The sequence below is a fragment of the Erigeron canadensis genome, chromosome 1, assembly GCF_010389155.1.
Source record: "Erigeron canadensis isolate Cc75 chromosome 1, C_canadensis_v1, whole genome shotgun sequence".
Classification (NCBI taxonomy): domain Eukaryota; kingdom Viridiplantae; phylum Streptophyta; class Magnoliopsida; order Asterales; family Asteraceae; genus Erigeron; species Erigeron canadensis.
The window spans coordinates 1,849,512-1,876,945 of NC_057761.1; the positions used below are offsets into that span (position 1 = coordinate 1,849,512).

Here is a 27,434-nt window from a genome sequence, read left to right on the forward strand (position 1 = left end):
ATTATCGATTAATATAGAAAGGTGAAGGGTGAATGAATATATATACATTGTATGTATTGTACATGTAGACCAAGATAAAATAGTAGAAGAAATTAGAAAAATCAACCACGACGTTTTTGCAAACTACCATGATTGACTGACTAACACTCAACTCATCCGCTTCTAGATTCTCTCATACAAAAAACAGTCCTTTGATTATACATCATTATTTGTCCTTTTATTTAATACAATGGTTTTTAAGTGTTCAATAAAGTGAGATTATGAGTTATAATTACTTAAGAAAAACATTTAATGAAATGCTTAATATGTGAAAAATGTGTTAATAGAATGGATCAATAATGATCGGGGAAAAAAACATATGGACAAACAATCTATTTAGTTTTACTTAATTAAATTAGCAATAAAATTTCCATTATCCAATCATTAAAGTAATTGTATTAATAAAAAACAATCAAATAAAAGAGATTATATTAACCATTATCATTAAATTTAAAAGAAAAAATAAGACAAAAAAGTTAAACCAAAAACTGTATATCATTTTCATTCAAAAGTTATGATATTATACAAAGCTCCTAATTCATATAAGATGAATATAATTTAGTGGCGATAAAAAAGTTTATATAATTTAAATATTGCCACTAATGATTAATGCGATGAAAGTTACAAAACAACCTGAGCAAACTTCCATAAAATCATCATCATTAAAAAACGAAAGGAACTTTATGTAAATGTTGAATAAAAAAGATAATGAAATATCATTAGTTATAGACGTGATTTTTAGTTAAAGAAAAGATATAATTTTATTTAATGAGAAGATCTTAGATTCCTACAATATATTTATTTATTTATTAACATATATATGTTCATTTTTTTTATTTAAATATATAGTTTATATAAAAAAAATTATATGAAGTTGACACATAGGATAAAATCCTATGTGGCAATTTTTCAATATATTTTTAGGTTGCAAGAGGACTGTAAAAAACTTGTTAACTACTCTTTTATTAGAGTTATAGATAGATAGATAGATAGATAGATATAGATAGATACATACATACATACTAATTAATATAGTAATACGGATAATCGTTTTTAGATGTTTTTACATATATATACTAGATAATTAACCCGGGTTCAACCCGTGATTTTTAATAAAAGTTTTATAAATAATGTTTATTAAAAAATAACTAAAGTTTTTTTTTTTTAAATATGTTATAGAATTTTAGTATGAATAATAATGAATCAAGCAATAATGATTAAACACTGTAAATTAAATACTTACGATAATTTTATGTGACTTATTGATATATATTAGTTGTATATGGTTATATTTTTTTTTCCGTTAAACTTAAGAAACAATATAATATATTCAATACTCTATTTAATGAGATATATCTTTCTTAAATTAATTATAAATATATAATGTTTAAGGTTAAATAAATTTATAGAAAGTAAAAAAAAGAAATAACAAATATGATGTCATAATTTTGTAAAAGCACTTGTAGCCTTGTAGAAAGGGACATGAGCTTGCCACATAGGAAAAAAAATTGTAGAAACAATTCTCTTTTATTAATATAAGATATATATATATATGTGAAAAAAATATTTATTCTGGATCATAGTTTATCTATACTACTATATAAAGATTGTATACTATTGTTGAAAAGTTAGAAAAAAAAAAGATAAGAAATGATCATTAGTTATAGACGTGATTTTTAGTTAAAGAAAAGATATAATTTTATTTAATGAGAAAATCTTAGATTTCTACAATATATTTGTTTATTTATTTATTAACATATATACGTTCATTTTTTTCCCCGCTAAATATATAGTTTATATAAAAAAATTATATGAAGTTGACACATAGGATAAAATCTTATGTGGCAATTGTTCAATATTTTTCCAATATATTTTTTTCTCTAAATATATAGTTTATTGTGTTTTTTTGTGAAGAAGGTTAATGAAAGATTTTTATCTAACATTCTACATTTAAATCAGAATATTATCTTTAAGCTTCTTTGAAATGGCAACAAATTAAGCTACATTTGAGTGTCGCTTCACGATGAATGGACGGACGACAGCATAAACGAGATAATATCTAGCGGATGGTATTTATCTTTCCCTTTCTTTCTTTCTTTTTTCTACAAAGTGAGTTACGATTCAGATGTGTTGGAAACAACATTAACCTGAATTTTCTGGACCTTTAACCTCATCCTCATAAAAAATACCTTTGAGATGAGAACCCCGCAGTCATGTTTTGCTAAAGAGCGCACATATTAATATTATTGTTTGTTTATTTAATTTAACATATTAATATTGAGTTAAAGAGAGAAATTAACAGATAAAATTGTAGAATTATTAGGGTTTTGCTAAACCAAGATATAAGGGTCTTCGTAAAGGTTTATTAAATAGTTGTACACATACCATAAAATTAAGAAGTGAACTTTAGATATAAAAAAGTATAAATTTTTTATGCAATTAAATGAAGCTCCTAAGGCTTCATTTAACATTTTTCAAAAAGTTAAAGATGATTTGCCTAATATTTTATCTAAAGATGTCATCATCATAGTTAGTGATTTTTTTTTATTTTTTATTTTATTTAGTGATAGATTATTAAGAGGAAAAATCATTTATAAGTTTTAGACTTATATAACTAAAAATTATTACTCTCTCTGTCCCATTAACTATGTTTTGTATCATATTTTTAAAGTCTTTTTTATCAACTTTAACCTTAAATAATTTTGAGTTAATTGCAAGATTGGTCCATGTGGTTTGTACGTTTTAGCAAGGGGGACCTTATTCGAGAATCATTGCAACGGGAGTCCCTAATTTGAGAATTTTTTGCAAAATTGGTCCAAATTTGACGGATCCGTTAAAGGTGGTCTTCAAGTGAGCACGTGTGGGGGTACTTACGTACTTTCCACCGCACAGGGACCTCCATTGCTAAAATGAAAAAACCACAGGGACCAATCTTGCAACTAACACCTTGATATTTTTTTTGATTTAATTCAAGAGATTGTAACATAAAAGTATTTGCGTCTCTAATAATAAATTTATGTGCACTTTAAAATTTTAATAATAGATAAATATCTTATATAAATACTTTTATTTTAGATAACTGACTTATATATAAATAATCATAAAAAGCTAAAAAAATATTAAAAATTATATTTAAGTTAAATTTATAATAAGATTTTTTTTTTATGGAAAAGTTAAAAAGAGTTATTTAGTGATGAATTTTTAAAAACTGTATGGTCTTCTACAACTATTAATATAATTAATATTTAAAAGTTTTTTAGTTTCATATTTTTTGATTTATAATTTTAATTATGATACATGTAAATTTAATTTTTAGGTTATGTAACATCCTGAAATCTTTTATTTATTTATTTGATTTTGTAGCTAGTAAAATAATTTGTCTATTTGGTAGTTATATGCTATAGATGTAAATTATTAAAAGTTTTTCTTACAATTTGCTACTAAGCGTGTTTTGTGTGCATTTGATCAATAATTAACGTATTTAAGTATCTGATTGTATGTCATTGTAACTGTTAGTGCTAAAGAAACTAGATGATATTAAAAGAAGAAGCCTAGAAGAATACTTATTTAAAATAAATATGAGTGTGAGCTTAACTATGTCAATTAGTGGTGTGAAAAGGTGACTAGATGAAACATGTACTGACTATACGGCTTTTAGTGGGCTTGTTCTATCATGGGCTTTAGGTGACCGACTTTGTATACAGCTCATCTACGTTAATTATGTACAAATACAAAAGTAATAATAAAACCCCTGGAGTAATATAGCTGCCGAGAGAGATCAAGGTTTTTGTTGCAAATTAGATTCACAATATCGACATTGTTGCTTGGCAAGATCACCTGAAGGTGTTTGGACATTGAAGAGGTAACAGGTTAAATTATCCTATTGAGGTAAGATAACTTATTTTGACATCTGAGGACACAACAAAACCTAGTTTTAATAATTACTCCCATTTATGAAGTTATAATATCTCATGCTTATATTGGGTATGGGTTGTATGTGGGAGGTTTATTGGGACATTGTTTATGCATGCTTTAGTAGATACGAGCTTATTGTTGTATTGTTGTTTAATGTAGCTTGTGATTGAGTTGCTTTAGTAGATACGAGATTATTTGTGACTTGTACACATAGTACACTAGACTTAACTAAGTTGCCATGTCACGTGCACGTTAAGGGCCCTAATGTTGATATGTGAAAATTAGTAGCAATTTTAAAGGAGAATATAATCAAGCAGCTAATGAAAATAAGTAGCATTGAGTAGCATTCTTTATGTGCAAAGTCTCAAGCACTGAGTAGCAAGTGTTAAGCTTAACCCACATTTGGTCTCGTGGATCATTTGTGTTAAGTAGCCCATTCAGAGGTGACGTATACTGTTCCCGATGGGGTCAATCTTTTAAGTAGCTGAGTAATTTCGTTGGGTGTGATTGGCCTTTATAGTAGTTTGCGGATTACTCGTGGATTGGTTATGCCTTTCCATAACGACGCTGATGGACCCCTGAAAGGTTACCCATCATGTCGGGTGTGAGGTTCCCAGTGAGGTCTTATGACCGCCTACACACAAAATCTTTGTTGTTAAGTAGTTAAATTGCATAACCTTGAATACTTAAGTAGTTAAGTAGCTAAGTAGTTAAGGAACTAAAGTAGTATTTGAGGATTGCTAGGCACATTGTAGGATTTGATTATCCTATTTGAGTAGTATTTGTTGATATGTGTAATTGTGCCTATATATTTGCATGAGACGCTTTTATTGAAATGATTTTAACTGGCAATCTTTTTGTTTTACTAACCTGTTATCTTACTCAGCTTTAAAAGCTGACACTTGTTTTGTGAAATTGTGTTGTGCCCTTAGGTTAGGCGTTGATTGATCATTTGATGGCTTGATCGAGAGTGGGGTAGCTAATAAATGGAGCTAGTGGATGATGGCTTTAGTTACCCTTAGTTTTCTTTATTTTAGTAGACTCGTTACTTAGTCGTTTGGCATTTAATTTATGGATTGTGAATTTCATGAGAATTACTGTGATGATACTTTGTCGGTAACACCTTTATGAGAAAATTATGATGTTTTAAGATTCCGTTAGGGGTCATTTGGGATTTTTAAAAGTCGCTTCCGCATTTTATTAACGGAATTTGATTTATTATTTAAAATTTTTGGAAATTCACATTTTTGTAAAGTAGGGTGTTACAAGATGGTATCAGAGCCGTAGTTTAAGTGAACCGTGGGCCATAGGTGTAGGTCATGGACTTAAACTAGTAGTGTTTGTTACGCATTTGAGTTTAGGTAGTTGTACCTTAGCCTTAAGGACTTGCTTTTAGGACGGTTTGGGATAAGTGTGCGAGTAGAACTAAGCCTTTTGTGTATCTGTGACTATATGCATATTTATGTAGTGTAACCTTAGTCTCCTTACTTCTTTCTATATTCATCGTTAAATTCAGTCGTGTGTGATTTTATAGACGTATGGTGACTACACGGAACCAGACTAGCCGAAATGATGGTAATGAAGAGGGTGTTACTAACCCGAATAACAATGTGAATGCTGGTCCTACTCTAGCTGAGTTGGTTGAATTGTTACGATATGTTAATAATGAATTGACCCGGACCAGACAAGAGTTGCAAGAAGTGAGGGGCGAAAGGGATTTCTTGTTGAACCAACCTGAAAAGTCGGTAGAGAGTTACCCTCGTCGAAACCGCCAATATGAAGAGCCATCTCCTACTCGCAGCGGTACAGGTATTACTCCTTCGGTTCATTCTAGTCGCCGAAGGGATGACAGGGTTCATAATGATAGGGATGGTATGGATGGTGATGTTGAGGTTAATAGAAGACGTAGGGTTGTTGGTGACAATGTCAGACATCGGGATGATGACTATGATGGCGGTGATAGGCGTCGGGAATTTAAATTCAAGAGTTTCAAGGACTGTGGACCTGCTAGCTTTACTGGAATTACTGGTCCCATTGCTAGTATGAGATGGATCCGACAGATAGAAATGACTTTCGAGGCGAGTGGCTACCCTGAAAATAAGAAAGTTGTGCTTGCTGCTAAAATGTTGGACAATGATGCACTTGATTGGTGGGATACTCGTATTCAGCCACGAGGCTCCCGTTTTATTGCTAGCTTGACTTGGGAGTCATTTGTGGAGTTGTTTAAGAAGGAGTTTTGTACCAATTGGGAAACGCAAGCTATGGAATCGGAGTTTATTGCTTTGAAAAAGGGCGATAAAACCATTGCTGATTATTCTCGGAGTTTTGTAGAAAAGCTTCGTTTTTGTAAGCACCTATGTCCTAGTGATATATCACAGGTGAATAGGTATGTTTCAGGTCTTCCTGTTGATTATCGTCCGATGGTTAGGATGCAAAAGACTCTTAGAGACGCGATTGAGATGGCTAAATCCATTGAGCATGATATGAAGCCTCATGATAGGAGAGATACTTCTTTAGGTAATAAAAAGAAATATGATGGGTCTTCTGGTTCTGGTCTATCTAAAAAGTTCAAGGATGGGTCTTCAAAGAGTTATGACAATAAGCAGTTGGGAACTTGGTGTGATCGTTGCAAGTCTAAGCATTCTGGACCGTGTACCGTTCAAACTACTCGTTGTGGAAATTGTACCAAGTTGGGTCACTTCTCTAAAGATTGCACAAAAGAAGCTCGTTGCCATCAGTGTAAGCAGACAGGACATGTGAAAGCAGATTGCCCACAGTTGAAGAATGATGAGAAGAAGGATGATCGTCCCAAAACTAAAGCTCGTGCCTTTAACATGCTTGCTTATGAAGCTGATGTGAATGACTAGGTAAATAATAATAATGTGCTTATTAGTTGATAGATTGCATTATTTCGTGTGAGCTGTGTGCCGGTAGCTTTTGATTTACTTTATGAGTGTACCTACTAGTATGTCTATTTATCAATTTAAAGTAGAAATTGCTAATACTATTTAGTAGTGTGATAAGTAGTAAGGAAGTTTAGGATAATGGTGTCTTAAATTTGCGGAGGAAAAAAAATTCATTTTAAGTTACATTTTTGTATGTTTTGAGGGATACGTGGCTAAATAAAAGCTTAAATGCAAGTAGACATTGTCATGGGATAACAGAGATTAAGTTACGAGAAGATGTCCTCCTTTGTTTAGCTGACAGGTGATTCTGAGGACAGAATCTTTTTAAGGAGAAAAGAATTGTAACATCCTGAAATCTTTTATTTTTTTATTTGATTTTGTAGCTAGTAAAATAACTTGTCTATTTGGTAGTTATATGTTATAGATGTAAATTATTAAAAGTTTTTCTTACAATTTGCTACTAAGCGTGTTTTGTGTGCATTTGACCAATAATTGATGTATTTAAGTATCTGATTATATGTCATTGTAACTGTTAGTGCTAAAGAAACTAAATGATATTAAAAGAAGAAGCCTAGAAGAATACTTATTTAAATAAATATGAGTGTGAGCTTAACTATGTCAATTAGTGGTGTGAAAAGGTGACTAGATGAAAAATGTACTGACTATACGGCTTTTAGTGGGCTTGTTCTATCATGGGCTTTAGGTGACCGACTTTGTATACAGCTCATCTACGTTAATTACGTACAAATACAAAAGTAATAATAAAACCCCTAGAGTAATATAGCTGCCGAGAGAGATCAAGGTTTTTGTTGTAAATTAGATTCACAATATCGACGTTGTTGCTAGGCAAGATCACCTGAAGGTGTTTGGACATTGAAGAGGTAACAGGTTAAATTATCCTATTGAGGTAAGATAACTTATTTTGACATCTGAGGACACAACAAAACCTAGTTTTAATAATTACTCCCAAATATGAAGTTATAATATCTCATGCTTATATTGGGTATGGGTTGTATATGGGAGGTTTATTGGGACATTGTTTATGCATGCTTTAGTAGATACGAGCTTATTGTTGTATTGTTGTTTAATGTAGCTTGTGATTGAGTTGCTTTAGTAGATATGAGATTATTTGTGACTTGTACACATAGTACACTAGACTTAACTAAGTTGCCATGTCACGTGTACGTTAAGGGCCCTAATGTTGATATGTGAAAATTAGTAGCAATTTTAAAGGAGAATATAATCAAGCAGCTAATGAAAATAAGTAGCATTGAGTAGCATTCTTTATGTGCAAAGTCTCGAGCACTGAGTAGCAAGTGTTAAGCTTAACCCACATTTGGTCTCGTGGATCATTTGTGTTAAGTAGCCCATTCGGAGGCGACGTATACTGTTCCCGATGGGGTCAATCTTTTAAGTAGCTGAGTAATTTCGTTGGGTGTGATTGGCCTTTATAGTAGTTTGCGGATTACTCGTGGATTGGTTATGCCTTTCCATAACGACGCTGATGGACCCCTGAAAGGTTACCCATCATGTCGGGTGTGAGGTTCCCAGTGAGGTCTTATGACCGCCTACACACAAAATCTTTGTTGTTAAGTAGTTAAATTGCATAACCTTGAATACTTAAGTAGTTAAGTAGCTAAGTAGTTAAGGAACTAAAGTAGTATTTGAGGATTGCTAGGCACATTGTAGGATTTGATTATCCTATTTGAGTAGTATTTGTTGATATGTGTAATTGTGCCTATATATTTGCATGAGACGCTTTTATTGAAATGATTTTAACTGGCAATCTTTTTGTTTTACTAACCTGTTATCTTACTCAGCTTTAAAAGCTGACACTTGTTTTGTGAAATTGTGTTGTGCCCTCAGGTTAGGCGTTGATTGATCATTTGATGGCTTGATCGAGAGTGGGGTAGCTAATAAATGGAGCTAGTGGATGATGGCTTTAGTTACCCTTAGTTTTCTTTATTTTAGTAGACTCGTTACTTAGTCGTTTGGCATTTAATATGTGGATTGTGAATTTCATGAGAATTACTGTGATGATACTTTGTCAGTAACACCTTTATGAGAAAATTATGATGTTTTAAGATTCCGTTAAGGGTCATTTGGGATTTTGAAAAGTCGCTTCTGCATTTTATTAACGGAATTTGATTTATTATTTAAAATTTTTGGAAATTCACATTTTTGTAAAGTAGGGTGTTACAGGTTAACTAAACTTTTTTGATTGTTAAGAAGTGATTAGATCAACAATCTTCTTTTATTATACACGAGAGCATATACTCGCGTGTTGCGGCGGTGAGATGGTGAGGCTGATAGGTCATAGGAGGTGATATATCATAGAGTGTCATAGCCGAATGCCTTAGTCGTACGGGCTCCGCCCTCGGATTTAAAAATTCGTCAAAAGTATATCGAATAACATCTCTAATGAAAGAGCATGAAATTTTAAGAACAACTAAATAGTTTTTATAAATTATCGATGTATGGTTTTTGAGATAAAAGATTTTGAAAAAATTAGAGGAATAAAATGATTTATAGAAGAGAGATAAAGTTGCATGCATTGATGTATGGTACATCATGCATTATAAAGTGTACATTGTTGATATTGAATGTTGAAAGTTGAAAGGTGAAAGGTGAATTTGGTATATAATATAGTATAAATAAAGAAGAGTTACTCGCAAGATTAGTCCCTGTGGTTTTTCCTTTTTAGCAATAGGGGTCCTTGTGGGGTGGAAAGTACATAAATACCCCCACACGTGCACACTTGATGACCATCTTTAACGGATTTGTCAAATTAGGACCAATTTTGCAAAAAATTCTCCAAAATAGAGACCCCAATTGCAATGATTATCGAATAGGGACCCCCTTGCTAAAATATACAAACTACAGGGACCAATCTTGCAATTAACTCAATAATTTTTTATTTTTTTTTGTGTTATATAATACTCAATGAAAGTTATATAAATTGATTGAGTTTTAGATGTGTTTTTATTTTGTATAACTTTTATCAAGTATTATATAATATATTAAAAGATATTTAAGGTCAAAGTTAAGAAAGAAAAACTTTGAAAATATAAAATAATACACATTTAGTGAGACAGGGAGAGTAATTTTTAAAGAAAATTCTAAGGAAACTTTGATATTTATAAATAAGAAAATGATAAATGATACTAACCAAATAGCCTAATAATCCTCCTAATACATTAAGAAGATGACATGTGGTATCCACTAATTCTCTTTTCTAATCTTGCCCCTGATTTTTCCACATGTCATCATCTTATAGGATGATTATTAAGCTAATTGATTAGGAGGATTAATCATTTCCCTTATAAATAATTTATACCATTCATATTAAAAGTCCACCCTTTAAGTATTGAATGCACTTTTAAGTCTTTGTTTAATAAAATCTTTTTTCTTCTTAGAGATAAAAAATACCGAGTATATTAACATACAAATTAATTACCACACCATCTACTTGTATAAGTTTTGTTTTGGATCTTCGAGAAATATGACATTGTTTAACGTTTTTAATACTCTATTTTGGAGTGTATTACAGGTTCAATATATATATATATAGGATGAGGATATATAAGGCTGTTAGGTACCTAAGCTTAAATGCCGGACACTCACATATTAATTTTTTAAACCATAAAAATCATGGAGGCCCAAACATTTATTCATTAAACAGGAAATAATAAAATATTAGTATGTGAGGGGTTCCACACCTAAGCTTAGGTGTCGGACAACCTTATATTCCATTTTCCCATATATATATATATATATATATAACTATTAAATGCACTTTTACTATAACCTTTACGTCTTTATTAAATAAAATCTTTTTTCTTATTAGAGATCAAAAATACCGAGTATATTGACATACAAATTAATTACTACACCATCTACTTATATAAATTTTGTTTTGGATCTTCGAGAAATATGACATTGTTTAACGTTTTTAATACTCTATTTTGGAGTGTATTACAAGTTCAATACATATATATATATATATTTTTTCTAACTTGCCATTTGTCTGTGAATTAACAGTGAATTCCTACCAGCCACCTTTTCTGATTTTCAATATTTTTGAGTACTACTATATAGTATTTTAGCGTGTCTTAGGCATAGAAGAAAACTTTTTGAAACTTCTCAAGTGTCATCTCAGTGTTATATTATCTAAACTCTATTCAAGACTCTTCCTAACTATAAAACAAGTTTTTTAGAATTTATTCGCCATGTCTATAAATATATAAAAAATCTATAAAATATATTAACATATAAGATATTATCTAATATTGTGCACGTTAATTTGTTTTTATTAAATACAAAAGAAAAGCGGGAAATCAAAAGGTTGTAGTAGCTCCGGAGACTTCTAATATTTCAATTAAAATATGACAACATTATAGATTTTTTTTAATAAATATGACAATTTTACATGTTTTTTTTTCTTATATGCATCATATAAAAAACTATTTTAAAAAAAATGATAGTACAATTATTTTTAAAATCTTAATTTTTCATTGAAATTTATTTATATTTAATTAATTAGTTTTATATTTATAGGATAAAACATACTATTAGGATATATATTATCTGTTATTATATTATATTAGTTATGTTTTTCATTTATTATATTAGAATTATTGATTAAAAAGTGTAAATTGGTAATGGAAAAAAATGTAAATTAGAGTCAAAATTGAACCAAAAATCAACTTGAGGAAATCGAGAATTATAATTGGTCGATAAGTTATTTAACTTAAAAATTAAAACTCGTGTTCATTGTATTTATTTAACTATTAAGTTTTAACATTCTATGTACTCGAATCAAAAATCTGTATATTGAAAATTAGACATCAGAACTCGAAATGTATTACATATGTATAAATATAATGTGTTATATATAGATACATTTGATTCCAATAATTAGTTAATGGCTAAACTATAAATATTATAATTTTATTATTGTTATAAACTCATTGATAAACAAAAATTGCTTATATTCGTATGAGCTAAGGCCTTTTTTTCCATATTGGCCTAGATACTTGAATTTTCATGGCTGCTCTTACTGACACGACACCGCATATGGATGTCATATATATTCGGATAGATTTAATTTGATATTTGGTTCTTTATTATTATTTTTTTTACTTGAATCTTGTCACATCATTTTATAATCTTAGTCATAATATTTTTTTTTTTTAAGTTTAGCATTGCTCAATTTTTGTTTTTATATAAAACAGCACTCCTTCACCACCCCCTTCCCCCATCCTTCTTTAAAAAAACAAAACCGTTGATATACCTAAATTATTTTACTCTTATTTAATTTATTTAAACATTTTCACTTGATATACCTATATCAAATATGTCACAACCCTTAAAATAATTACACTACCCTTATCACATCAATTACCTTTACATTTACCATCACATCACCACATACCGCCGCTTAAAATAATTACACTACCCCTATCACATCAATTACCTTTACATTTACCATCACATCACCACATACCGCCGCTGTTATCATCATCGTCGTTATGTGCAGGCATGCATCTGGTAACAATATATACAGTAGAGTTCGTTATAAAATAATAACAAGTTCTTCAAGAGTTATTTTCTAACCGGACTTCTAGATGGGGGAACAATATATAAAACGATTTTAAAATGGTTATAAATTATAAGTTTGTTTTTTTATCCTAAGAAAACATTTAAGAAATCCTAAATACTTATTACTCCTAGCATAAACGTTGAAATTTTGGTTTTGATTGTCAACGTGATTATTCAAGTTTACTTTGGACCTTTGAAATCTTCCTATTAATGTTAAATTGGTAACTAGTCAAAAGAAACCATTGTTAAAAAGTCTTCACACTATGTGTGAGTGCTTCTACTTCTTTGCGTTGTCCTACATTTCTAGTGCAACTTGGCAACCGTTTATGCTTTTATATTCTCATATTTTTTTTTTTCCCAGGCATTGTACCTTTGGATATAAGCAAAATTGTCTATGTCTCGCCTCTTCTCATATCTCGCATGTACGTACGAATTATGTCTTGTTTTTGTTGGATTTTTCCTACTAGTGTCTTATATAGTCACTTGTTAAAAACAATTAATTCATCTTAATGTATTTTAATATCTTAATCTTGCAACTAATAAACATTTAATGTGTTAAAACTTTCCATTTCTAACACGATTTTTCAGTTTTTATTAAAAATATACGACTTCCTTTTACACATTTTGCAAATGCCTACAGGGCATTAGTTCAATCAATTCGATACAAATAACCAAAATATTTTTTATTTGGAAGATCGGGTGGTCCTCCATTTCATTTTGTACTGTTTGTAGTGGTAGTGATAGCAACAGTGACGACTAATATAGATTATTGATGTAATATAAAAGATGGTAGTGTAGTTATTTTTTAAAATAAATGATAGATGTTGTACATTATTTTATAAAAAATATTTTTGGTATATCAGTAAGTGATTAAGTAAAGTGATGAGCAAAATGACTAGATTGAATTAAAGTGATGAGCAAAATGACTAGATTGAATAAGGATCATTTGCTTTATATAGTAACTATTCTATTATTAGGTAGAACTCCTTTAAATACTATAATAATATCATCCTTGTCGATAATCTTGCTTTCATCATACTATTTTTTGCCCACTTAACCAATAAGAAAGGACGGAATATGATGGTCTAAGTATGAGGAGATGGATGGTCTAGATTTGTAATAAGAGAGATGTAATTTAATATGCCGTTTGATGAGTTTATTGGTTATCTTCATTTTCTTAGAAACAAAGGTAGTTGATAAAAAATGCCCTGACCAACTATGAAAATTATCTAGTTGGTGTCATCTTAAATAACACTGTTCATTTAATTTTTCATTTAATATGTTCTAAAACATGTCTCCGTAAGTTATTATAAAAGATTTTCTTTTTCAATTAAATGATTAAAAAACATACTTGTTAAAAAATCTTACTTAACTAGAAAGATTTTGTATTCACGATTATTTACATTGGTTTATGCAATTTTAAACTGAAAGAAAATAGAAAATATTTATGTTTTGGTTTAAAATATAATTGAGACTAAGCCCAATTCTTTTGAAAGGCTCTATACACCTGGGCCAATAAAATCAATATTATTATTTTGTTTTCCGTCAAGACTTAGCCCATTTAGTTGAAAATACAAGTTTGAATCTCCTATAAAAGCCCATGAATTTTATTATTTTTTTTTTCTTAAAAACAAATTTGAAACTTATAGAAAACAAACATTTGTGAGCTCACATTTCGACTTTTATGGCTATTATATATCGAACATACGTTTCTAAGATAAATGTACGAAACAAATTTATATTTACAGTCTTTGAAGTGTATGGATTCATGGCCACACTGAACATCTGCACTAATATAACCTTAATAGTTCATGGATATATTACGAGTAACTAACCATTTTCAAGCCTTCAAAACAAAAATATCGATTTGAAGAACATCTGCACTAATATAACCTTATAGTTATGTATGCAGTGGATTCATAAAGACAACACTGATCCATAGCTACCGTGACATACTGACATCATAGTCATTTTTGAGCTAGGAATTATACTAATGGCCTTATCTTCTTATACAATATACAAAAAATAATACCTATATATTCCATGTCTTCAGAAACGCGGTCAGTATCCTTTTCTACAAACCGAAAGCTCGGACACACAAATAATGTGAAGAAATGTAAGCAAATCAAAATTTGAGATAGAATACAAAGAATTGTGAACCTCCTTTCGTAGACAAGATCTCTGCACTACTTTCTGATTACAACCATGTTGGTTGCTTTCAACGCTTTTGCATCCTAAATGTGGTTTGTTGATTTTTCATGACTAACATTACCTTGGGAAAAATTGAGTGTGATCAACAGTGGCAACTGAACCAGAATCCTCCCGGTTAAAATAATAATGCAACTTTTGTGTGATTTCGTTGAGTTCCATGGTTTTCTCGTCTATAAAAGGGGGATTTGAGGGGGTAGGAAGAGGTTCGTCATCTTTTGCTAACATTATAAGTACCGTTGACATGGATGGCCTTAAAGATGGATCTTCTTGGCTGCAAAGAAGTCCCACTTGTACCACTTTGATAGCCTCTTTTTGCTGATTGCTATTAGGATAAAGATGCATCATAAGGTTTGGATCGACAATTTCATGCACCGTATCTTCCTGGAAATGTCTCCATGCCTGTTTCATCCAAAAGTATTACAACATGAATACTACAACAACTGTACTCAATCCCAACATAAGCATGGGGAGGTGGGATGTAGACAGTCTTACCTCTACCCAAGGATACCCGAGGGTAGAGAGACTACTTTCAGAAGGACCTCCGGCCATACTTGAATACTCACTTCAAATAACTTAATTTGGTGCAAAAGTGAGCACCTGTGTAGTTGTAACTTGAAAACTAAAACATAAAAGTAAAAATATTTGTAATACTTACAATAGCAACTAAGCTGTCGGTATATTCCATGGTCTTGCTTTTGTTGTTTTCCATACCAGTGACGATCTCCAACAATAACACGCCAAAGCTATAGACATCAGCCTTTTCAGTCAACTGACCATGGGCAAGGTACTCGGGTGCCATGTATCCCCTGTTGATATAAAAAGAAAGAATAAATTGCCCTGCGATTTTGTTGATCTAAATGAGGAATATAAGGTACTTACAGTGTTCCCGCAATGGCGGTGCTGATGTGGCTCTTATCATCTTGAAAAGATCTGGCCAACCCAAAGTCAGCTATTTTAGCTCGAAGCCTCAAGTCTAATAAGATATTAGCAGCTTTAATATCCCTGTGAATTATCCTGTTTTTGGTATTCTCATGAAGGTAAACCAGGCCTTCTGCTGTACCAATGATGATATCATATCTCTTTCCCCAGTTTAGGGCCTTGCCTTTAATTGCATCTGCAAAATTTAGAATAACAATCATATGTAAATCGGCTTCATGATCTCAGAATAAGGAATGTCATTTATTCACCAGCAATAAACATACCGAAAATGAAGCGATCAAGACTCATGTTGGGTAAATATTCATATACAAGAATGCTTTCAGGTCCTGAACAGCTGCATCCTAACAGTCTGACCAGATTTTTGTGTTCAACACTGCTAATCATGTTAACTTCATTATAGAAATCAGCTGCTCTGAATCTGTTGTTGAAGAAGAGCCTCTTTACAGCTATTTCTCGTCCATCTTTAAGGACCCCCTGAAAGTATGATAGTTTGCGTTAGCTACCAAAAGGGTGAACAGCAAAAGTCGATCTTGAATTTTATCAAGAATTGAACGGGATTTGCTCAAGCTGTTCCCTTGTTACTATAATGTGTATGGAACCAAAAGATTATCTGAAGAGCCTTGACTTGGACTGGAATAACGAATATTTAGTTTAAACGGAAATGACCCAGCTGTACTCATCATGCACAAAAATGTTACCTTATAGACAGTCCCAAATCCTCCTTGCCCAAGCTTATTAGACTCATCCCAGTTTTCTGTGGCTTTCTCAAGAGTCGAGTATTTGAAGTTCAAGCTACTGTCTTTAAGCATCTTTGCCAGTTTCTTGGCATCATAAGAACCTAAAAATGTTATGTAATCATTATTTTTTGTTTGTCACACCAACTTTGTAGATACTGTATGTTACTAACGTTTAGACAGTTCCATAATGATATATACTTGACATTCTAAAATAAGAACCAGACTAGAGTAAAACGCCTTCTACCTTTTCTCTTCTTCTGTACATATCTGTGTTTCCAGATATATAAAGTAATCATCAAAGCAACTGTGAGAACCGCCACAGAACTAACAATTGAAACAACAATAGCTATTATCTTTCCTGCAAAGACCATAAATAAGAAAATACAAATTATGATATATAGAAAGCTTGTACTTTGCTGAAGTGTGTAATTTGAAACTTATTCCTAAAAATGAACAAATTGAAAGAGTCTCCTTACCCTTACAAGTAGATGTGTGACTTTATAGCTAATGTGAATCTATCTAGGGCATTACAAACTTTTAACTCGTGACCATAGTTGTCGACTCGTTGTTTTCGACTCGACTCGAAATCCTAATTTTTGACTCGTGACTCGAAACGTGACTCGAATCGTAAGAGTCAGGATATTTGATAATCTATATTTTATTGTAGAAAAATAGTATTATATTATATATTAAGTTAAAAATAAGTTTATAAATATAAAAATTTCAAAAAATAATAAATTATTTTGTGACTCGTGACTCGGAACACGACTCGGACCGACTCGCACCACACAAAACGATTCATGTTACGAGTCTGGACCAAATACGAGTCATCCACCGAGTCGCCTCGTTTTTACTTCATTTTGACTCGACTCGTACGAGTCGACTCGTGACTCATACGAGTTTAACATATTCAACAAAACAATCGAATAATCAAAGTGAAAACAATATCCAGTTAAGTGATCAAAATTTATAATCATAGTAATGACGATTATCAAAGCTAGAGGTCCATTTATTTGCATATGGGTCAAGTTAGGGTATTTATTCGCTCTAACATATACAAAAATGACAGGCATCAAATGGATCGAACAATCCTAAAAGGTTTAGTTTAATCGAAAAACGTCCCAAGAAATCTTAGTCAAATTATTACAGTACATCATAATTGATACAATACAAATTTTCTAAATGTATCTCATTTAGAAAATTTAAATAATTATTAGAAATTAATTATAGAACATTGGACAACTGTTCCCAGTCAACCCAATCCGGCCCGTTTTAAACCCATAAAAAGGGAAACTTGACTTGTTACCCAACCCATCTATTTTGTCATCTCAAATCAAGAAATGAGCAATAACCCTATACTTTGATTTAATGTAACGAACTAATTATTGTTACCTCTATTGCCAGTGCTTGCAACCGGTATAGGGTTGAGAAAATTGGTATCAGAGTACCGCATGAAACATCCGGTGTTCAGTACACGGCCCTCTGACCAGGGAAAGCATTTTGATATTGTCGCAGATGCATTTTCCAAACACGCCCTACAAGAGCTCGGGCTCAAAGTCTTCCAGCAGTCTGCAAGAACATACACCGACTCGTTCCCACTACCAGACACTAGCATTTGTTCCCTAGCAAAGTATTCATTGTTTCTTGATATATACGTCACAGCATTTGACACTGCCTGCTTAACCGTATCTTGAAACAATCCACTTTTCGTTGTCGTATTGCCACAAATAAAAGTGTCATTAGGCCCTGTATACTCCTTATAAAAGCTATAGTTCTGAACTCTCATAAAGCAACCATCAAGAAAAATTCGTCCACCATTGTTGGGAAAGCAACTGGGAAGAACCGTACGAGCTTCAGCATAACACAAGATGCAATCTTCAAAAGTTAGATCACCGTAACATTGGGCGAGCCCATAGTTACTATCGGCTCCTGTACCCACAAGTGCTGTTCCGTTAAGTGAGCTTCGCATTATGGTTCCAATGACTCCCATCATCTGGACAAAGTTTGGTATGAATTGTGTTTGATTGTTCTCTCTTTCGTGATCACAACTCATTTTAATAATTCGGGTTCTGGCTTCACCATCTATTTGTGATACTAGTTGTAGAAGTACGATCAGAACGATGAAAATCGATAGTGTATGTGCCCATTTCTCCATCTTGGAAGCAAGTTTGTTTAGCTTGAGACTAGATAGGTGTTCAAGATTTAAAACAAAATAATGGCATGTTATTCATTCACATTTTTGTCTGCATGAAACTAGTAAAAAAAATATTGCAATGTTTTCAAGAAAGTATATATATATATACAAATATATGATAAGGATATATCATCTATATAAATAGAACAAAAAATAATGCTATAAAAATGAAAATGTGTTGCAAGGTGTGAAAGTTGGGAAATCATGAATACTATTTAAATTAGTTCATTTTGTTGGTTTGGTAGGTATAATAAAGTCAACAAAAACACCGACTCCAGCCGTATATATTTATCAGAACTTTGACCTTTTTTATGTAACACATTCGAAGTAAAATTTTTCTTAGCACCATATTTACATATTTATATTTATTATTTTTATATCTAGAAAACAATTATTCTTTTCCAATTTTGAACTTTAAAGTAAGGTATCATTGACGTGTATCGCCTAAAACGTCACATTAGTGTCATATTATTTTTCCCATTATAACATATTTTTTTCTTGTTATCGATCACAACTCAAAACGGCCAATGACACTCATTTTACACTAAAAAATGGAGTATAAATGTTTTAATCAACTTTTAATTTGGATGTACAACTGTACAATAATGCTTAAAGCCTTAAATAGGTTAGCATGTTTGATGTGTCTTGTAACTTGATTAATGGTGTAATTAAAATTGTGGGTCATGTCACATTGTCACATGTGCACATGATCAAGCGAGGTATAAACAAGTGGACAACAATTCAAGATACGATATGTATTACACCATATATGTATGTCAACTACCCAACTTATGTTAGAAAAGATTGTGGGCCAGTGTTTGACATATATGTGCCAATTAGCATATATGTGCTGTACAATATTCTGTAACAATTTTCGTTTAACGTATGTATTATATTCCGATTGTATGATTGAAAGTTCGTTTCAGATTACAATATGTTCACATGATACAAATTATATACCAAAACTTGATACTATCAATTATTTATCGTATCATGTAAAAATGTACCTACTTCATACTTTAATACTCGTATACTTTATATATGTCATTAACTTTTTTCATTTTTTACATATTTACCTTTAATTTAATTTGTAACGTATTTCAACTATCAAATGTCTTCATAAATACACCTTTGACGTAATATATCTCATCCTTATTATCCCTCGAGTTATACAAATGTACAATAGGAAGATTTAAATATCCTCAAGTATTTGTAACATTACAAATTAATGAGCATAAAACAACGAGATCACTATTTAGGACTATTAAAATGGTATATGAGTCAGACTACTATTGAACAACTCGATCGAGATTTTGAATTAAGACTAGACAACGGACATGTTGTTTGTAGCCACAAAACAATAAGACTATTAGCCAATACAAGATTACAAGTGGACATGTAAATCATGTTCTACACTTCTACGTGATTTACATTCCCCTAGTCAACCACTTAAAATCAAAAGTAAAAAGTCAAAATATTACTTTTAATTTTTATCAAAGGTTTTCAACTCATGAATCCGGTCCCACATATTAGCCAATACAAGTGGGACACTTTTAAAAAATTGACATGAAATCAGTTCTGTCTCATATAAAATCCCTTCTTTCGTTTAAGAGTTAATTGCAAGATTGGTCCATGTGGTTTGTACATTTTAGCAAAGGAGGTCCCTATTCAAGAATCGTTGCAATGGGGTCCCTATTCTGAGAATTTTTTGCAAAATTGGTCCAAATTTAATGGATCCGTTAAAAGTGGTCGTCAAGTGTGCACGTGTGCAGCACATGTAGGGGTATTTATGTACTTTCCACCCCACAAGGACCCCCATTGCTAAAATGGGAAAACCACAGGGACTAATTTTACAACTAACTCTTCTTTATACTCTTCTTTATAATAAAAGACTATTGGTCTAATCACTTTTTAACCATTTAAAAATTTCAATTAACTTAAAATTTTAATTTACATGTATCATAATTAAAATTATGAATAGAAAAATATGAAACAAAAAAACTTTTAATTATTAATTATATAAATAGTTGCGGAAAAAGTTTTATGAACTTAAAATTTTTAACTTTTTAAGATTCAATTCTTTTTAACTTTTCTATAAAGAACAAATATTATTAAATAATTAACTTAAATATAATTTTTAACACTTTTTAGCTTTTCATGATTATTTATTGTTAAATTACGAAAAACATTTCCACTAAAAATTCTAAAACTTATAAATACTTCAATTTATGATTAAACTCCAATTCCCATAATAACTTGTATCTACCTTCTAATAATAAATCAAAGATTTTGGTTTTTAAGGCAAATATCAAATTACTAGTGTGCTTCTTCTTATATTTGTAAATTAAAATTTATAATTTTTTTTTATTTTTATTTATTTAATAATTTATTTTATTTCAAAAAATGTTGTTAACTTTCTGTGTATTTGACATTTTGACTCGAGAATAGATAATTAAAATACCATATTTGACATTTATATTATTCGAACAGATTTGCTATTTTTTTTTAATAAATATCAAATTTCTAATATACCATATTTTATTTAATTAAGCTTATATAATAATAAAAATTTATATATAAATCAGTTTTCTAAAATAAAAGTATTTAGGTATATCTCTATTATTAAAATTTTAAAATGCACATAATTTTTGTATTAGCGACCTAATAGACAGATAATTGTATGTTACAATCTCTTAAATTAAATAAAATAAAATATCAAGGTGTTAGTTGCAAGATTAATCCCTGTGGTTTTCCCATTGTAGCAATGGAGGTCCCTGTGGGGTAGAAAGTACATAAGTAATACCCCCACAGGTTCACACTTGACGGTCATTTTTAACGGATCCGTCAAATTTGGACCAATTTTGCAAAAAAATCTCAAAATAGGGACCCCCGTTACAACGATTCTCAAATAGGGGCCCTCCTTGCTAAAATGTACAAACCACAGGACCAATCTTACAATTAACTCTCCTTTTAACTTTCATCTCCAAAAGTAATTTTTTACTTTCAAGAAATAAAATTTCAATTACTTAAAATATTTGACGGTGTCACAAAAATCAAATCACATATTAACACTAATTAAAGATCAGAATTATTGGCAAGTTTTAATTACATTTATGAGATTTCAATACAAAAAACTAATATACATACATGTTTCTCATAATCATACTAATGAAATTCTCAATTAATAAACACAATAAAAAAAGAAATCAATATCACACATTTAATAATCATAGATCAGAATGTTTGATCAAAAAAAAAAAAAGTAGATCGGAATTCATACCTGTTTAGTACATTTGAGTCATGAAGTCAAGCTTGGATATACGATGATTGATTTATATTATAGTTTGGATTAAGCATATATATATATAGGTGAGAAGTTGTATATTCATAAATAAATAGATACAGGATCTATATGTATAGGTTTGTATCAAAAAGATTGAAAAGACAAATGAACAGGGAGAATAATCTGTATGATGATGATGGCGGTGGTGTGATGCCTGTGAGGGAGAATTTGACTTGCGGCTCCAAAGCAGCAGGTGCCATGTTTAGGTGGTACATACATATATATGGTAAACTAGTTGGATGCCGATGTTTATGGGATTTTGTGAATTGTATGTGGGACCTTTTTCTCGAAGATCTCTATGTATTGTTTTTATTATTGGATGTGATTTGTAGAATTTTGGTTGGAGACGATCGGATGGGTTAATTAAGGGAATTGATTCCCTACCAAACATTTTAATAAATTTATCAAATTGTACAAACTTTATAACATACAATATAAGTAATTTATGTATAACTTTAATAGATTAATAAAAACAAATGATACAAATGTCATCTTCCATGGATTAATGGTCAGTCATAGATATAATTTACCATTAAAATAAGTATAATGTAATAATCGTTTTATTATAAACGAAAATTCATAAATCACAAGTTCATATATACAATTTCATGAAACTTTTTTTTATTAACGACGTATACCGCTTAAATGAAAAAGTTATTTTATATTTATTTTTAATATTTCTTATATCTGAATTTCAACTCTATATATTTGTTAGGGTCAGCTCGAGGTAGTATAACCAGCTCACTTTCCCAAAGCCAAGAAATAAGTATAGTATATGCTCCAAAACATGATCCTTTACCCGGTGAGCTTGCAAGACATGGTTCAAATTTTTATATAGCAGGTTTCCCATCAAATTTTTGGAGTTATTTTCCAGTTCCTACTTAAGAAGTTATTATAAGGTCTCTCCCTATAGCCATCGTCGATGGGTCTTCGACCAGGAAGCTATAGGGAGCTCATCGTCGACGGCTGCATCGTTCAAGCTAGTTCTATCCATCGATGAGAGTAGACGAAGGGGAGCGGAGGAAAAAGTCAAAAACAAAAAAAAAAAAAAATTTGAAATTTGAAAGCAACGGTCATTTTTTTTTAATCTTCCTTCTATATATACTATCTTTCAATCCATTCAATACATCATTCATCAAACCATTTCAAAATACCATTCCACAAAACCATTTCATAACCATTCCATTTCAAAATGCCGAGGCAATTGTGGACTGAAGCCGAACTTCGTTTGGTGGTCATGTGTTGGATATGGGTGACTGAAATGCCTAACCTAAACGATTCGGATGTGTCCCTGTGGACCTTAATATACGAAAGGTTCAATGCGAACACGCCTGAACCTCTAAGGTCCAAAAGTCAACTAGTAGGTAAATTCAACAAAATTCGCACCGAATGTAAGCAGTTTGAGCCAATCTATTCGAGGTTGAAGGCATATGGGACTTTATCGGCTGAGATGGTTTATGTAACGGCCCATCAAGAGTACCGGGAGAATTATGGGAGAGACTTCAAATATGAGCGGTGTTTCTAGGAGCTTATGAATGTTCCCAACTTTTATAATAATTAAGTGTGTTTTTGTTTTTTAATTGTGTTTTAGCACTTTGAATTGTGTGTTGTCTGTTACTATTGTAATGTTTTAAAGTATTTGAATAAAATAAGTCTACTTTAAGAACATAAGTTTATTCATAATTTTAAAACATTAGAAGCTTCATAAAGAAAAACATACAACATAATATTAAAAGAGGCCACTTATTTCTTTTGGGCATAAACTGCTTTGGCCTGGTTGATGAACTCATTCAGGGTGATGACCGCACAAGCAATTTATTCCACAGCTTCTTGAATCTTGTCAAACTTCCCCTGCAAACAAGTAAAGTATTGACACCCAAGCTCAGTACAATGGTCCGTTTGTATATATTTGATTTGTTCTTCACACCATTTCTGTTTCACTTGAAGTTTTTTACCAATTTGAACAAGGTTGTTTGCACATTTGGTGGTCGAGGATATCAGCCATGATACTGTCATTCACTTGATCGACAGTCATTCGTGGTTTTAGGTTAGGGGCATTTGATGAAGAAGCCATTGCAGATGTATAAAAGTGTGAGTTTTGAAATGAAATATCTGGTAATGAGACAATATTTATAACTGAAGTCGCAGACGCTACTCCAACGTTCAAAATTCAAAATATTTACATTTACAGTCCCTCAAACGGCAAAAAACTATTTATATTTACAGTCCCTTAACGGCTAGCTAAATTATCACTCTATAAATAAATACCCAGAACCTTAACCAGTTTCATCACAATTATCACGGCTAACTACATTATCAATATTCAAACTTGTTTCATCTGCTAACTCACTTACCATTTCAAATGGCTTCATCATCATCATCATCATCATCATCATCAAATAAGAACATTCACCGACCTCGTTTCACCGAATATGAGATGAAAGCACAAATCATGGAAGATGTCAAAGAGGACACCCTCTTTCAAAATGAACTCTCTGGGGAACTGCTTTACCTACGGAAAAAGAGACACCAATGCGACCAACACGTTCAGGAAATAGAAGCACCAGGCTGCAGGGTCTCGAAACACGAAGAGACGTATTCTTATTTTCTGTAGGATGAGAGCAAAAGGGTGAAGAGGGCGATCAATCATGTTTTTAAGGCTGGTCACACGTTGACTAACCAATGCACTTGGGCAAAATCGTACCACGACAACTGCGGAGAAGGCAAATCAACGTGGGAAGTGAAATGCCCAGAACACGACAAGTGGTGGGGCAATGAAACGACTCACTGCGGATTAGGAAAAATGTCAATCAAAGATGATGAAGAATAATTGTAGCTTTATTATCTATTTCGTGTTTTAATCATAAACTTTATTTTTTAATTATGTATTGTAATGTTTAATTTTAAATAAATGTTAAATTATTAATATTTTGTTTAAATATAAAATAAAATAAAATAAAAGTGTGGAAGAGAGGTTATAGGGAGTGATTGTGAAAGAGGTGGATGAAGAGAGAGAAAAGCTGATGTTGTAAGTGTGGAAGAGGTGTGGAAGAGGGAAAGATGAGGTAACTATAGAGAGAGGCCTAAGAATGTTGTGTACTCGAAATATTTTTTGAGAAATGCTAAATATAGCTTTGGGCTAACACACTAGGGTACTTTTAATCATAGACCGTAAATATAGAAGATAGTTATGTTTAATGTGCAAGTCATTTATGAATATAATTAGATTATTGTTCGCATAATACGCATGTTAATACTATTAAGTTAGCGTTATAACTTATGATATAATTAATAAAAATAAATAAGACATGTTGAGATTTGATGATGATTGGTCCTTAAAGAGATAACAAGAAGGTTTAATATGCCTCATAGAGTTGTAGGGGGTGAATACAACTTTTAATCTTTTTATGCAGAATATAAAGTGTTTTAACAAACTTGTTCATAATCAGTGTGTGATGTATTAAGATATAACAATAAAGAGCAAATAACAGAATATTAAGAACAATAAAATTAAGTGCAGTCCAAAAGCAAAGTGCAAACTGATTTCAACTTATTCTTTTATTGATGAATAACAAGTAGTTGTGGAACAGATTAGCCTACAAATGTAACTACTTGGTTGATAACAAGTTACAACTCTGTATATATTAACTCTACTAGCCTAAGCTGAGTACAACACGGATCCAAGCTGATAGCTGTAATTGTTGTGAGAGTTAATATTATGGATGCACACATCTTTGAGTATCTAAGGCAGGTTTATATAGACATCAACCATGCCTTAGATGTCATCCAATGTCTTCCATGACTTCTGCATGATTAGTACTAGGTGATAGTAACATTGTCCTTTTTGTTCCTCATATGCTTCCCAAGCATGATTGTGCAGCCACATGACAATAGTCACCTCATATAATGTTTACAATCACCAACTGGCAATCAAAAATGTCATTTTTGATGTTTATCCGGATGGTAATGAATATACAAAGTTGTATAACAATATTATAGCACTTGCATTACTCTAAGTTGTATTCGTACCTTCCAAACTAACCGAAAGAACCAAGCTGGCTTTCACCCATCAACTTGGCCTTCTATCCTTGATATTCACCTTTGACTTCAGACCAAGTACTTATCTTCCATTTGATGCAGCTTGAATGATACTATTTTCTTTTACATATAGTGAAGACAGGCTGACTCAGCTTGGATCAATCCAAGCTGACTTAGCTCCTAAACCAAAGACTTAAGTATTTTGAAATTGTTTTTCATCATCAAATTATCTTTTGTATGAGCAACTTGACTCCAACAGATAATACTCTTATTTTAAAAATGTTTTGCGTCAAAAATTATGTTAGCATAGGTATGTTAAATTAATCTATTTTAAAATGACGGTATAAAGTTAAATGTACATACTATCTGTTGAAAGTTTTCATATATTAGAGATAATTATTAACATGTTAAAATTTTATAATATCACACTTTAACAAATTTAGATAAAAGATGTTGAAAGACTATGATATTTTCATTTTTACTATCACTTTTTATTGTTATTTTAGGCATCATATACATATCGGTTATATCATCATAAGATATTTTTCAATGTAAAACTAAATATTTATAACCAATATTTGTTACATTATATGATAAAAATCATATATAAAGTCATAATTTCATAGCGACATACAACATAAAACAAAAGAAAATGTTTAAATAAAAAAAATGTATGGAAAAGATAATATAAAATTATGTCACTATGGTGTTTCGACTACTAACTGCTAACTAGTAACTCGCTATTAAAAAAAAAGAACCGTTTTTCATAATTATATCATTAAAGTAATTATAATTTATAACTATAAAATGTAAGAATTATTTTCATAATTTATAATTTATTTTTTATTAAATTAAAATTTAATATAAAATGTAGGAATTATTTTGATCTAATAATTTCAATTAAAATTTGAACTTTTACTAAAAGTTTAGAGTTCTCCAATTATAAATTTTGATTACTTTAATAAATTAAGTTATCATTGCAAACCTCATGAAGATACTGGCTATGTTTGGCAAGAGCTTTTCAAGAACTTTTGAGGAGCTTTAGCTTTTAATTTTGAACAAAAAGCTCCTCTTGTGTTAAAAGCTTTGTTTGGATGCAACTAGCTTTAGCTTTTATTTGAAAGAAAAAGCTCAAATTTGTAGCTACTAGCTACAACTACTTTTACCAAACATACGCAATTGTGGTGACTGGTGTGAGATTTACAAAAATCTATAGCGATGACAAATTTCTCTGAATTCTATCTTCATCTCCTTATGAAGACTTGAAGAATTGCCAAACCTACGAAGGATTGCCAAACCATTTGAGAAATTTACACGACAATCGACATGCGGACCACAAAATCCAATGTAGTTTGAGCATGACCTCTAGCTAACACTTTATTTGGTACTATGATATCTAAGTGAGTAAGGATTTTCTAAAGTTGTAATAATTTCATAAATAAACTTGAAGGGATCTCAACCATTTGATTAATATTAAAAGTCAAACTTCAAAAATTCAAATTTGATGTTGA

At 31.1% G+C, this 27,434-nt stretch overlaps 1 protein-coding gene across 2 annotated transcripts; it reads right to left on the reverse strand.

Annotated features, from left to right (window-relative positions):
• Nucleotides 1-14,281: 14,281 nt before the first annotated feature.
• LOC122607468 (cysteine-rich receptor-like protein kinase 2) lies at nucleotides 14,282-22,070 on the reverse strand. 2 transcript variants are annotated; one of them, XM_043780447.1, is made up of 8 exons: nucleotides 21,823-22,070; nucleotides 17,741-18,531; nucleotides 16,593-16,706; nucleotides 16,310-16,449; nucleotides 15,875-16,085; nucleotides 15,552-15,786; nucleotides 15,328-15,478; nucleotides 14,282-15,071 (listed from the first exon to the last, which is right to left on the reverse strand). In XM_043780447.1, exons 2-8 carry the CDS (start codon nucleotides 18,501-18,503, stop codon nucleotides 14,730-14,732), a joined length of 1,956 nt encoding a protein of 651 aa, XP_043636382.1. In that variant the 5' UTR covers nucleotides 18,504-18,531; nucleotides 21,823-22,070; the 3' UTR covers nucleotides 14,282-14,729. The 2 variants fall into 2 exon arrangements, with proteins under 2 accessions (XP_043636382.1, XP_043636391.1); XM_043780456.1 differs by lacking the exon at nucleotides 21,823-22,070 and having other exon boundaries at nucleotides 17,741-18,641.
• Nucleotides 22,071-27,434: the final 5,364 nt, after the last annotated feature.